At 44.6% G+C, this 14512-nt stretch overlaps 1 protein-coding gene across 1 annotated transcript in view; it reads right to left on the bottom strand.

Annotated features, from left to right (window-relative positions):
• LOC140404429 (probable E3 ubiquitin-protein ligase HERC1) overlaps positions 1 to 14512 on the bottom strand; it is a 300792-nt gene that overhangs the window by 25931 nt on the left and 260349 nt on the right. Inside the window, 3 exon segments of the mRNA XM_072492956.1 lie at positions 1632 to 1734; positions 4816 to 4938; positions 6764 to 6919. Coding sequence (XP_072349057.1) covers positions 1632 to 1734; positions 4816 to 4938; positions 6764 to 6919 — 382 coding nt within the window.

Below are 14512 nucleotides of genomic sequence, written 5' to 3' on the forward strand. Positions count from 1 at the left end.
TCTCGTCAGGATGTGCTCAGTAATTAATTAATAAACTGATTGCTATGCTATAAAATTCCATAGCGGGATATTAGACATGGAAAATGTAATGATTTAAAACAATCCTTATAACGAACACCAGAAATGTTCTTCAGAAAGAAACCTAAAAGCTTCAAGGCAAGTGAGAACCTTCATCATGGGTGGATGGCGGCAGGGTGGAGAGATGTCTTTAAACAATGTTTTGAAAAATGGAGATTTCAACTTCCGTCATTAATATTTAAATCCAGTGGAAAGTGCATGAAATGTCGAGGCAGGCAGGAAAGAATAAGAGGAAGTCATTAACTGCACAACACCTAAATACCAGTTCATGACTGGTAAACTGAAGTACGAGTTAACCCTCCCCCACAGGGCTGCATGTCTAGCAGAAGATGGCAGCGAACGGGTAGGCGTGGAAAGTAGCCTCGGCTGTCAATGACAGTGCCGTCCCTATGATAATGATGCCCTTCCACCACCAAACCAGGTACCGTTTCCGCTTCACCACTAATCCCAGGTACTTCAACCCTGTCCCACAAATTGCCCTTTAGGGAATTGCAGGTTTCCTCACTGAGATTTTGTCACTGACTTGTAAACGATATCCTCCTGAAGGGGTTAAATGCAGTAAAGTTCATTTGTGAAGTGAGTACAGCAGAGAAACTGCTGTGAAGTTTCCACAGCTAGATAGGCTGCACGTACAAAATGAAGAAGGGAATGGGAACTTTGATAAGCCACAGGAAGGTAGCCATAGCAGCCAAGGTCTATAGGTGAGGATATTTGGATGGTGCAACCATGTGGGCACGCTTCGTTAATAACTGATTATAATTAGACAAGCGTTCAGAGGCTATCACTCGTTAACTATATTCACTGACATAAATGAATTAGAATTATTAGCTCAAATTGATATCCATGACTTCAGAACAAATGTATATCCGTGATAGGCATATGCAAATTACTTGCAAGATAACCAACGGTAACATCATTATTGCTCAGGGAGTCTGTACGCCATTTTGTGGATACGGCTCCCCTGCGTGCCTGAAGAAACTGGTGAAAAAAATAATCCTGTCTGCTTCCGGTCTCTTGCGTTGAAGAACCAAACTGACGTGGCTGGATAACACTCCTGCAGCAAAATACAGCCTTCCCCCAATAATCTGAGGGCATTCCTCATGCTCAAAAGAAAGAAAATAAAAAAAAAATCAAACTATCCAGTAATTCTGATTCAGCAATATGTAAATAAAACAGAAAATTAGTGAGTAAAATGTTCAAATAAGAGGAGCGGATTGTATGTTCAGGTGTGCGGTACCAGGGTGATTTTCTGATCAAGAGATGTAGATAATCACACAATTGCACAGGATAGGAAGATACCCTGCTTACAGAGCTCAATGAGAGTATTGGGCTGCAGAAGTGAAGCAGCAACATTACAGAAAGCTGCATTGATCCGGGAGTGGCCCCTTGACCACTTTTGTTTCAGACAAAACTTCACTTTAAGTTTCAGTTGAAAGATAGAACTTAAAAAAGTGAGTCAGTCACACAGTTTCTATAGCCATTTGTCAAGAATTGAAATGTATTTTCGGTGCCATTCTAAAAATAATTTTGAAAAGCCTGTATAATTATCTTACCTTGGCCAAAGGTGTACACATGGCCATCTTTCGACAGGGCAACGGAAAATTGGGTGCCACAAGCAACCTTTTTAATTCCTATTCCACACAAAACATCCACTTTCTGTAGAAAGTAAAAAAAAAAATTTTATGACAAGAGGAAAAGAGAGAACTACGCAAGGACAACAGGATAGGCGAATACAAAATTCATCAATTCAGAACATTACTTTCTTCGACTGCTTTCACAACACTGAATTGGAAAATTGTCCGGCTAGATTCCATCCACAAAAACGCAAGACAAATCCAATCTAGCTACTGCCATCCCAGAAAATCACACTCAATAATCAAAGTGACGGAAGGGGTCATCGACAGTGCTATCAAACAGCACTGACTCTGCAATAATCCATTCACTTGGGGTTTTACCAGGATCTCATTCTGGAATTTAGCTTTTTGTGGAGGTTTGGACAAGGTTGTACTGAACAGAGAGTGACGGACCTTCACATCGAGGCAACATGTGACTACGTGGCATCAAGGAACACTAATTCGCTGGGCGGCACGGCAGTACAGTGGTTAGCACTGTTGCTTCACAGCTCCAGGGTCCCAGGTTCGATTCCCAGCTTGGGTCACTGTCTGTGTGGAGTCTGCACATTTCCCCCCCCCCCCCACCACCCCCCCCCCGTGTCTGCGTGGGTTTCCTCCGGGTGCTCCGGTTTCCTCCCACAAGAACCGAAAGACGTGAATTGGACATTCTGAATTCTCCCTGTGTACCCGAACAGGCGCCAGAGTGTGGTGACTGGGGGATTTTCACAGTTTCTTTATTGCAGTGTAAGCCTACTTGTGACAATAAAGATTATATTACGTAGCAAAAATGAAGTCAATGGGAATCAGACGACAGACTCCACCGGTTGGAGTCAAGCCATGGGACATTGTTTTTCCGGGGAAGTTACTGCTAGGTCCAACCATCTTCAGCTGCTTCATCAATTAACTTACTGGCATTGGGCGGTCAGAAGTGGGGATGTTCGCTGACGATTGCACACAGCGTTCAGTCCCAAGTATAGAGCCTCAGGTATTGAGGTAGCCCGTGCCCACATGCAGCAAGATTTGGACAGCATTCAGGCTTGGTCTGATACAAGGCCAGTCACATTCACATCACACAAGTACCAAGCAATGACCATCACCAACAACAATAGTGAATCTAACCATCTCCCCATAACAATAAGCATCACCGGAGGTGAACCCCATCATCAACATCGTGGAACAGCGGAGGGGGTTACCATTGACCATAAAGCGGCAATTTAAATGCCGTGTCCACAAGGGGTCAGCGGCTGGGAATTCTGCTGCACGTAACTCACCTCCTGACTCCCCAAGCCTGTCAACCATCTTGTTAGGAAAACAAAGGTAGTTTTAAGGGATTTATACTTGTATTGGTAAATATTGAAGCTTTCAGTGGGTTCAATTTAGTGTTTCTGTGTAAGGAAGGGTAAAGCCCTTAGATTCATGCTGGAGAAAGGTGTTTGTATGGGGGGGGGGGGGTTGGTTCCAAATCAAAGTGGGCTTCGAAGAGAGGTTACGGCGTGAAAAGTAAATATGTTAGCAGAAACATATGGTCGGTACTGAGCAACTGGGGGCCCTTTTAAGGTAGAAAGGCGTTTGGAATTTAGTTTTAGCTGAATTTGTTTGCAGTTGGAGATAGGACACTGGGGAGTGAACATCTCTCAATTCTGCCAGAAGAAATCTGGACGGGTCAAGGGGCCTGCAAAAGGCAGACTTCTCAAGGTATCAGAGAACTGGGACAGAAAGAGTGTCTTAGGAAGACTGAAGTAAAGAGAACAGAGACCAAGAAGCAGAACAAGGCATTGTTCAGGAGAATTCAAGGGAAAAGCAGAAAAAGTGTTGTGAGTGAATGTAAAAGCTGCAGTAATTAGATTTAAAGTGGGAAGCAGACTTGAAAGATAAATCAAAAGTTTGATGCCATCTTAATACAGTCTGGGAATCAATGGCTAAAGTAATTGTGAAGAATTGGTGCAACGGTCAAGACAAAGAAATATTGAAGGTGGAGTTGTAAAACTTGGTTGCTGGATTTGTTGTTAAATGTGGGGCGGAAACTTTGTTTGAAGGGCAGTGTGGAAACTCTCGAATGGTTTGTAATGCAAATCGCTGATGGAAAGCAATGCTGGTGGGTATTTTGAGGAGAAATCCCTAGAAAGTCACTCGGGTTCAGAGCAGAGTGTGTCTTGTCACAGCCAGTCTGTGTGTTTAAAGGGACTTTGTGTTACTGATACCATTATAGCCCATGTTTAGCTTAAAATCTGTGCATTTTTCTGAAGCTAAGGAAAGCTAGTATTGCATGTTAAACCAGCTTTTCATGTTGAATAAATGTTCTTTATCTTGTTAAGACTAATTAGCAGTCCTGCGAATGCTAATTAGTCTTAATAAGTTTTCTAAAAAAAAAGTAAAAGTTACAGTCTTTTGAGCCAGGGCTCCATTCCGGGATCTTCCTGTCCGGTTATAGCATCAACTGGGATGCTAACAATCTAAAAGGCATAAGTGAAGAGTGTGATGGAATACCCTCCTCCACGTTCCTGGATGAGTGCAGGTCCAACAACATTCAAGAAGCCTGACACCATCCAGGACAAAACAACCCACTTTTAGCACTCTATCCACCACCCTCAACATTCACTCCCTCCACCACCGGCACACAGTGACAGCATAATGTACCATAAACAGTATGCACAGCAGCAATTCACCAGAGACCCAATTCATCAAAGACCCTTCGACAGGGCCACCCAATCCTGCAAGCTCTGCCACATAGAAGGAGCTGTGGACTTCTTTACTTCAGTGGAAACGCCAACACTCGTATGTTCCCTCCACGTCTAACACCAACCGGATTTGGAAATATATCATTGTTCCTTCACTGCTGCTGGGTCAAAATCCTGGAACGTCTTCTCTCAACAGCACGGTAGGAGTACCTACACCACAAGAACTACAGCAGTTTTCCCAAACCTTCCCAAGGACAACTAAGGATTGGTGATCAATGCTGGTCTTTGCTAGCGACAACATCCCTTGATTGAATTAAAGAAACCTTTGCTACACAACTTTGACTGCAACTTTAAATTTTCCGATTTATTTGATGCAGTCACAAAGCAATGCCGGAAAAACAGAAAGCCATACAAATATAATTAAAGAAAGGTTTGGTAACACATACCTGAGGAGAGGACTTGGCTGTTGAGTTGCCGAGGCCAAGTTTTCCATAATCTCCATCGCCAAATGCCCAAACCATCATCCCATCAGTGGAGACAGCCAAAGTGTGATTCAAACCACATGCAACCTGGAACAGAAAACCTGGCAATATAAACTCCGTAGAAAGACACCAGAATCCAATAATAATACACGGAACGACAAACAGTAACATCACTTTTGGTTTGTCATTTATTTTTTCCCATTTTACCAAATTTCTCCCACCCCATCGATTCCGACCTCGGGTGACTGCCTGTGTGGAGTTTGCACTCTCTCTCCGTGTCTGCATGGGTTTCCTCCGAGTGCTCCAGTTTCCTCCCACAGTCCAAAGATTTGCAGGTTAGGTGCATTAATCATGCCAAATTGCCCCTTAGGAGTGGAGCTGCAGAAATAGGGTGGGGAATTGGGCCTCGGTAGGGTGCTCTTTCAAAGGATCGATGCAGACTCGATGGGCCGAATGGTCTCCGTCTACAATGAAAGGATTCTATGATATGGGGAGACTCTTTGGTATTAAGGTTTATTGGCTATTGATACCTTTGCTCGGGTGGAATGCACAGCTTTTAATCACCCCAACTGAACCTCACCCGAGTGGCTATCATCCAAGGCCGGCTCCAGAGGTTCATAGGGGTATTAACTATTTTACTGGTCCCGTGGCACGACTAGAAAAAGAGCAGGGCATCTTTCACCACTGTCACTCAATGGATATTGCCACATGATAATTTAACACCTTGTTCACACTCCTATTTGTGGGGTCCTGTTAAATGCAAAGCAGTTGCAATGTTTGACCAAAACCAATCGCAGCATTTTGAAGCATTTAATGGTACATGTGAAGACTTTGAAAACAGAACAAGTACAACCTTTTACTTTTTTCTAACAAGGCCCATTTTTAGAATATCAACATTTCTGGTCAGAGCATATAGTTTTAAACCTAGTTCCTCTTTAGGCAGCATGTGGTTAGCACTGTTGCTTCACAGCGCCAGGGACACGGCTTGGGTCACTTTCTGTGCGGAGTCTGCACGTTCTCCCAGTTTCCTCCGGTGCTCCAATTTCCTCCCATGAGTGCCGAATGACGTGCTGTTAGGTAATTTGGACATTCTGAAATCTCCCTCTGTGTACCCGAACAAGCGCCGAAGTGTGGGGACTAGGGGCTTTTCACAGTAACATCATTGCAGTGTTAATGTAAACCTACTTGTAATACTAATAAAGATTCTTATTATAAAAACTTCTGTTTTTCCATCTCCCTTTGCTCAGCTCCTTTAAGATCTACTTAAAAAAATAACCATCGCTTTGACCAAACTTGCAATCTACTGCTGCTCTCATCTGCTAAAACTCTTCAATGTCCCAGGATCATCTGGGGACTCGGAAAACCGTTCACTTGAAAATTACATTGAGCCTAAAGTTTCCACCTGATAGGGCAGCACGGTTGCGCAGTGGTTAGCACTGCAGTCTCATGGCGCCGAGGTCCCAGATTCGATCCCGGCTCTGGGAGTCTGTCCGTGTGGAGTTTGCACATTCTCCCAGTGTTTGAGTGGGTTTCGCCCCCACAACCCAAAGATGTGCAGGCTAGGTGGATTGGCCACGCTAAAACTGCCCCTTAATTGGAAAAATGAATTGGGTACTCTAAATTTATTTTTAAAAAGTTTCCACCTGATCAACTGGCTAATTAGGGAAAAGAACCTGCAAATTCTCAAATCCTGAAGATTCTGGAATGACACCGTTTGTGCCCGTGAAGTGATACGGCAAGTTTAGAAATTCCAGAATATGGATCGGCTCATAGTGCATGTCCAGTATTCTCTGTTTATGGCCCGATAATTTAATTGGATAAAGACAAACACCAATATATGTAGTATTTGTCGATCATCTCCAGATTACATAATTATTGTGAAGGCGTGATTCTTCAAGACTCAATATCATACCTGCCCGACTTGATAGCCTTCTAATGCTGCTACTCTCTCGGGCAGCTTTTTGTTGGATGTGTTACCGAGTCCCAAACGACCATAGTCACCATTTCCAAACGTGAACAACTTCCCATCTGCAGTAATGACTGCTGAATGCTTAAAGCCACATGACATCTGTAACAGAAACAAACAAGTGAAAGCGGTACTCAGCAGAGTGCCTATTCCGCCACGCTGTGCTAACTCAACATTATTACAATTACGCAGCTCTTCTTTGCTGTTCGCTGCCTGGTTTATAGTCAGTAACTACAAAACAAACGAAAATAAACTTTTAATTGAGAACTCTCTCTGTCTCTCACACACTGAGGAAGCTTCAGGCCACCCACACCCAATAATCTGCTCTGAAAACTCTGCTCACACCAACAGTATCTGAGACAATCCACTATGTCCCAAAACAATCAACAACATTCTGAAGAAAAGTCAATTTGCTCCCATCTCCAAATGTTAATGGATCCTTCAAAAAGTTTCGGGGGGGGGGAAAGGGGAGTTATATTTTAATAATTTTTTGCATCTCACACCACCACCTCCACCATCTGTTGAAGAGTTGGTTGACACCATTCGAACCTGGGACCCTGGTGCTGTGAAGCAACAGTGCTAACCACTGTGCTACCGTGCCGCTCTTGAGGTTCGACTAGGGCCGTGCCCAATGCCCCACATGGAGGTTGGACATGGACCTCTTAGCTGAAGAGGTCGTCTGCCAGAAAACACCACAGGCCATAGGTGAAAACGTTACTAATAATCAGAATGGGGAAGCCTCACCTTCCATGTTCAGGGAGGCACTGAAGGCTGTGATGATTAGGACAAAAACTATAGCCTACAAGGCTCATAGAGACAGGAAAGAGAGGGAGGCTAGGCAACAACTGATCGACTCTATTCTGGAAGACAACAAAGTACTGAGGCACTGACCGTAGAGCTTCTTGTGGGAGGAAAAAGCTACAAATGGACTTAACCTGCTATCCACTAGGAGAGCAGTGCATCAACTCTGTCAGGCACAGGGGACCTTCTATGAACACAGAGAAAAAGCTGGCTGCCTACTGGCTTACCAGCTGAGGAAGCAGGCAGCCACGAGGGAGATAGCTCAAATTAAGCAGAAGCAGGCTGATAACCGGCAAAACAGGTCAACCGAGCGTTTGAGACCCTCTACCGAGGGCTACACACCTCCGATGAGATGAAAAGGTTTCTCAATGGGCTGGACATGCCAGTCGTGGGTGACTTTAGGGGAGGGGAACTGGAAGCACCAAGGACTGGGAGAGATCAAGGAGAGCATCAGCTCCACGCAGGCGGGGAAGGCACCGGGACCCAGAGGGTTCCCGCAGACCTCTATAAAAAATTTGCACCAGCCCTGGCCCCACACTTACGGAATATGTTCGCAGATTCGCTAGCGAGGCTGCCTCCTAAGCGAACACCGGTCACAATATTACTGATACCCAAAAAAGTCAAAGATTTGGTGGATCGTGGCTCACACAGAACTATTTCCCTGCTCAACTTAGATGCGAAAATACTAGCGAAAGTCATGGCAAAGAGACTGGATTACTGCGTACTGGAGGTGGTCGCAGAGGAACAGCCGGGGGGGTGGGGACCATATGTAAAAAAAACTCTAAATAAGAAACTACTTTCTAGGCAAATACCAGGCGCACTATAGATTGAACTGTTCCTCTGTAAAACCTGGAAAATACCAATAAAAATATATTTTTTTTAAATGCAGCTGCCTCACAGCAATAGTCTGCTTGGGACAGCCTTAATGAGGCAAGGATGGAACTTCCGTCCCTCAGGGATAGGGGTCCCCGTCCTTGAGCATTCCCAGACAACCGGAATGCCAAGCAGCCCCAGAACGAGAGAACCAAAGGCTGCCTGATGCCGGTGCACACCAAATCAATACTAGATTTATTATTAAGTTTGGACAGTGACATGTTATCGTCTTCATGCAAGTCACAACTGAGAGACTGCCGATCTCTCAGGTCAGGATAAACAGCTCCTACTCCTTCAACAGGCTTTGTTCAATGGAATCAGAAAGCAAAAAAGGAGTCAAGAAGTTTTGACTTTAGACATGCTGATGGAATTCAGTGACCACTTCCTCTGACTTGACCGCAAAATGTTTCTGTAATCAAACGGCCGAAACAGGAGTGCCAATAAATTAGATGATGAACAGGACATGGTTGTGCATCGAAAAACAATAAGTGGAAGATAAAAAGCCCATAACAAAGACACTGCACAACAACTGCGCCATCTGTAAGAGTGCTTCTGAAGAGTTGAGGATGGGGGGGGGGGCGGGGACAGAACTTTTTAAGAGCAACAAACTACCTTCAGTGTTAAATTTCATTAAAATGGGAGGGCGATAGCAGCACACTCTCCAAGCACGCAGGTCTCACATGGTGTCACATACAAATTATTTCCAACAATAATCCCCGACTTTAGAGATCTTGGTTTATATCCCACATCACATTCCAATGGGTTTGGCAGGAGGCTAGTCAAATTGATGGAAGGGTTTCGCAGTTTTGTAACGAGAGAAAACTAACCTTCCATTACAGTTACAAGTCTGCTCTGGGCACTTTATCAGAATGGCATTTATCTTCATAAAACCACCCTGGAAAGTGGAATTTAAAAGGTTCCAATAGCATTTGAACTGCTTTAAACAGGCTTTTAAACAAAAAAACAAAATACCTACAAGAGGCAGCTTCACTGTAATCGGAAGCATTTGCCAGCTTCATTTCCAGACAGCTTTTGCATACAGCAGAGGCAAAAACTAATTATCTTTCAAAGTTGAACAATTTGGACTTGTTCACACTTTGAACTGTAAATTGTGCTGACAATGACCGTGATATTTACAGGGAGGGTGTGATCATAGAATTTACAGTGCATAAGGAGGCTATTCAGCCCATCAAGCCTGCACCGGCCCTTGGAAAGTGCACCCTACTTAAGCCCACACTTTCACCCTATCCCCATAACAAAGTAACCCCACCTAACCTCTTTGGACACGAAGGGCAATTTAGAATGGCCAATCCACCTAACCTGCACACCTTTGGACTGTGGGAGGAAACCCACGCGGACACGGGGAGAATGTGCAGATTCCGCAGACAGTGACCCAACCCGGGAATCGAACCTGGGATCCTGGAGCCGTGAAGCAACACTGTGCTACTGTGCCGCAGAGGTAAGTGAAGTGCTGTCAAAGTACCTTTCCATTTACTGCAGTGAAACCCTGTGGATCGTACACTATAACCAGGATGTGTTGATGTCAAGTCCAATGGCAGGGGTACCAATCAAATAAATTGCTCGGTTCTCTAGGGTGCCAAACTTTCTTCAGTGTTGCTGTATTTACACCCATTCAGGCAAGTGGAGAATTTTCTATTACACTCCAGATTCATAAGACCATAAGACATAGGAGCGGAAGTAAGGCCATTCGACCCATCGAGTCCACTCCACCATTCAATCATGGCTGATTTCAACTCCATTTACCCGCTCTCTCTCCATAGCCCTTAATTCCTCAAGAAATCAAGAATTTATCAACTTCTGTCTTAAAGACACTCAACGTCCCTGCCTCCACCGCCCTTTGTGGCAATGAATTCCACAGACCCACCACTCTCTGGCTGAAGAAATTTCTCCTCATCTCTGTTCTAAAGTGACTCCCTTTTATTCTAAAGCTGTGCCCCCGGGTCCTAGTCTCCCCTGCTAATGGAAACAACTTCCCTACATCCACCCTATCTAAGCCATTCATTATCTTGTAAGTTTCTATTAGATCTCCCCTGAACCTCCTAAACTCCAATGAATATAATCCCAGGATCCTCAGACGTTCATCGTATGTTAGGCCTACCATTCCTGGGATCATCCGTGTGAATCTCCGCTGGACCTGCTCCAGTGCCAGTATGTCCTTCCTGAGGTGTGGGGCCCAAAATTGCTCACAGTATTCTAAATGGGGCCTAACTAATGCTTTATAAAGCTTTTATATTCCAAGCCTCTTGAGATGAATGACAACATTGCATTTGCATTCTTAATTACGGACTCAACCTGCAAGTTTACCTTTAGAGAATCCTGGACTAGGACTCCCAAGTCCCTTTGCACTTCATCATTATGAATTTTGTCACCGTTTAGAAAATAGTCCATGCCTCTATTCTTTTTTCCAAAGTGCAAAACCTCGCACTTGCCCACATTGAATTTCATCAGCCATTTCTTGGACCACTCTCCTAAACTGTCTAAATCTTTCTGCAGCCTCCCCACCTCCTCCATACTACCTGCCCCTCCACCTATCTTTGTATCATTGGCAAACTTAGCCAGAATGCCCCCAGTCCCGTCATCTAGATCGTTAATATATAAAGAGAACAGCTGTGGCCCCAACACTGAACCCTGCGGGACACACTCGTCACCGGTTGCCATTCCGAAAAATAACCTTTTATCCCAACTCTCTGCCTTCTGCCTGACAGACAATCGTCAATCCATGTTAGTACCTTACCTCGAATACCATGGGCCCTTATTTTACTCAGCAGTCTCCCGTGAGGCACCTTATCAAAGGCCTTTTGGAAGTCAAGATAGATAACATCCATTGGCTCTCCTTGGTCTAACCTATTTGTTATCTCTTCAAAGAACTCTAACAGGTTTGTCAGGCACGACCTCCCCTTACTAAATCCATGCTGACTTGTCCTAATCTGACCCTGCACTTCCAAGAATTTAGAAATCTCATCCTTAACAATGGATTCTAGAATCTTGCCAACAACCGAGGTTAGGCTAATTGGCCTATAATTTTCCATCTTTTTCCTTGTTCCCTTCTTGAACAGGGGGGTTACAACAGCGATTTTCCAATCCTCTGGGACTTTCCCGGACTCCAGTGACTTTTGAAAGATCATAACTAACGCCTCCACTATTTCTTCAGCTATCTCCTTTAGAACTCTAGGATGTAGTCCATCTGGGCCCGGAGATTTATCAATTTTTAGACCTCTTAGTTTCTCTAGCACTTTCTCCTTTGTGATGGCTACCATATTCAACTCTGCCTCCTGACTCTCCGGAATTGGTGGGATATTACTCATGTCTTCTACTGTGAAGACTGACGCAAAGTACTTATTTAGTTCCTCAGCTATTTCCTTGTCTCCCATCACAAAATTACCAGCGTCATTTTGGAGCGGCCCAATGTCAACTTTTGCCTCCCGTTTGTTTTTAATGTATTTAAAGAAACTTTTACTATCATTCCTAATGTTACTGGCTAGCCTACCTTCATATTTGATCCTCTCTCTCCTTATTTCTCTCTTTGTTATCCTGTTTGTTTTTGTAGCCTTCCCAATCTTCTGACTTCCCACTACTCTTTGCCACATTATAGGCTTTCTCTTTTGCTTTGATGCATTCCCTAACTTCCTTTGTCAGCCATGGCTGCCTAATCCCCCCTCTGATAACCTTTCTTTTCTTTGGGATGAACCTCTGCACTGTGTCCTTAATTACTCCCAGAAACTCCTGCCATTGCTGTTCTACTGTCTTTCCCACTGGGCTCTGCTCCCTGTCAATTTTCGTCAGTTCCTCCCTCATGCCCCTGTAGTTACCTTTATTTAACTGTAACACCTTTACATCTGATTCTACCTTCTTTCTTTCAAATTGGAGATTGAATTCTACCATATTATGATCACTGCCTCCTAAGTGCTCCCTTACTTTAAGATCTTTAATCAAGTCTGGCTCATTACATAACACTAAGTCCAGAATGGCCTGTTCCCTCGTGGGCTCCATCACAAGCTGTTCCAAAAAGCCCTCCTGTAAACATTCAATGAATTCCCTGTCCTTGGGTCCACTGGCAGCATTATTTACCCAGTCCACCTGCATATTGAAGTCCCCCATGATCATTGTGACCTTGCCTTTCTGACATGCACTTTCTATTTTGTGGTGCATTTTGTGCCCCCAGTCCTGACCACTGTTAGGAGGCCTGTACATAACTCCCATTATGGTTTTTTTGCCTTTGTGGTTCCTCAACTCTACCCACACAGACTCCACATCATCTGACCCTATGTCATTTAGTGCTATTGATTTAATTTCATTCCTAATTAACAAGGCAACCCCTCCCCCTCTGCCCACCTCTCTATCTTTTCGATAGGTTGTGAATCCCTGGATGTTTAAATGCCAGTCCTGAACCCCCTGCAACCATGTCTCTGTGATGCCTACCACATCATATCTGCCAGTCACAATCTGGGCCACAAGCTCATCTACCTTGTTCCGTACACTGCGCGCATTTAAATATAGCACCTTTAATTCTCTATTGACCGTCCCTTTTTGTTTTCTTAGTGTGGTGGACCTTGGTTTACCGAGCCTTTCCATACACTGTGTCATATTTTGTGGGATGGGGACTATCGTAATCTCTCCTGAGTTTTGTCTTTTCGTGCTTTTTTGTATTCCTAAGCAGCTACGCTTCCCACTGATTACTTCACCTCTTGGTTCCCTGACTTTCCCTTCCCCCCCAATCTTTAGTTTAAAGTCCTATTGACCACCCTATTTATTCTTTTCGCCAGAACACTGGTCCCAGCTCGGTTCAGGTGGAGACCATCCCAACGGTATAGGTCCCCCCCTGTCCCAAAACTGATGCCAGTGTCCCTCTGATTTGTAGTTGAGTGTTTCTGCGGCATCACGAGTTAAGCCACTCACTGTAGAACACCTAACCTTTTGCCCTGTTCGTGTCGACATGGGACTGGATTTTATGGGCCAATGTAAAACACAGCGCGATGGCGCAGGGTCAGCAATCCGAAGAATCATGCCAGTTCCCTTTGAAACAGAAGGCGAGCGAAGCTTGAAATTGGATACCCGCCCACCATCACGCAAGAGCCAAATAATCTCGTTAAAAAGCTGCAATTTTCCATGGCCATTTTGCGAAGGTGCACAGGAAAACGTTGGGATTGAGCTATGCCAGTTACGTGGGCGCAAGGGCACAATAAAGAGCCAGTAAACAGGTCCACGTAACAGCAGATTCTCCAGCTGAAGGCAGCTGGCTTTTTGCATACTTGATTGGTTTAGTTTTTAAAGGCTGACAGAATAATTGAGAGTTAAGAGGGCAACATGCCTTTAAATTGGTGGCCAAGGCTGACTCCAAGTTCACAGCCTAACCCATCGGGTGCCCTGTCCTGGACGTTCGATTTGCCATGGAACCCCCCTAACACCATTTTAATTAGCATGCACTTCCACCAACGGCCGCTAATTAACTAGTTGACACTTAAATAGAAGATAGGAGCAGGAGGAGGCCTTTTGGCCCTTCGAGCCTGCTCCGCCATTCATCACGATCATGGCTGATCATCCAACTCAATAGCCTAATCCTGCTTTCTCCCCATAGCCTTTGATCCCATTCTCCCCAAGTGCTATATCCAGCCGCCTCTTGAATATATTCAATGTTTTAGCATCAACTATTTCCTGTGGTAATGAATTCCACAGGCTCACCACTCTTTGGGTGGAGAAATGTCTCTTCATCGCTGTCTGAAATGGTTTACCCTGAATCCTCAGAAAGTGACCCCTGGTTCTGGACATACCCATCATCTACCCTGTCTAGTCCTGTTAGAATTTTATACGTCTCTATGAGATCCCCCCTCATTCTTCTGAACTCCAGCGAGAACAATCCGAACTTGATCCATCATGTGGGACTGTGGACTTCCCCCACCCCCTTCCATTCCCCGCAGCCTGCCTTTAAGCATAAAATCCAGCACATAAAAATAAATATTTACACTTTTGACACAGAGGGAACGCACAGCTTTCACAGTCAAT

The sequence above is a fragment of the Scyliorhinus torazame genome, chromosome 30, assembly GCF_047496885.1.
Source record: "Scyliorhinus torazame isolate Kashiwa2021f chromosome 30, sScyTor2.1, whole genome shotgun sequence".
Lineage (NCBI taxonomy): Eukaryota > Metazoa > Chordata > Chondrichthyes > Carcharhiniformes > Scyliorhinidae > Scyliorhinus > Scyliorhinus torazame.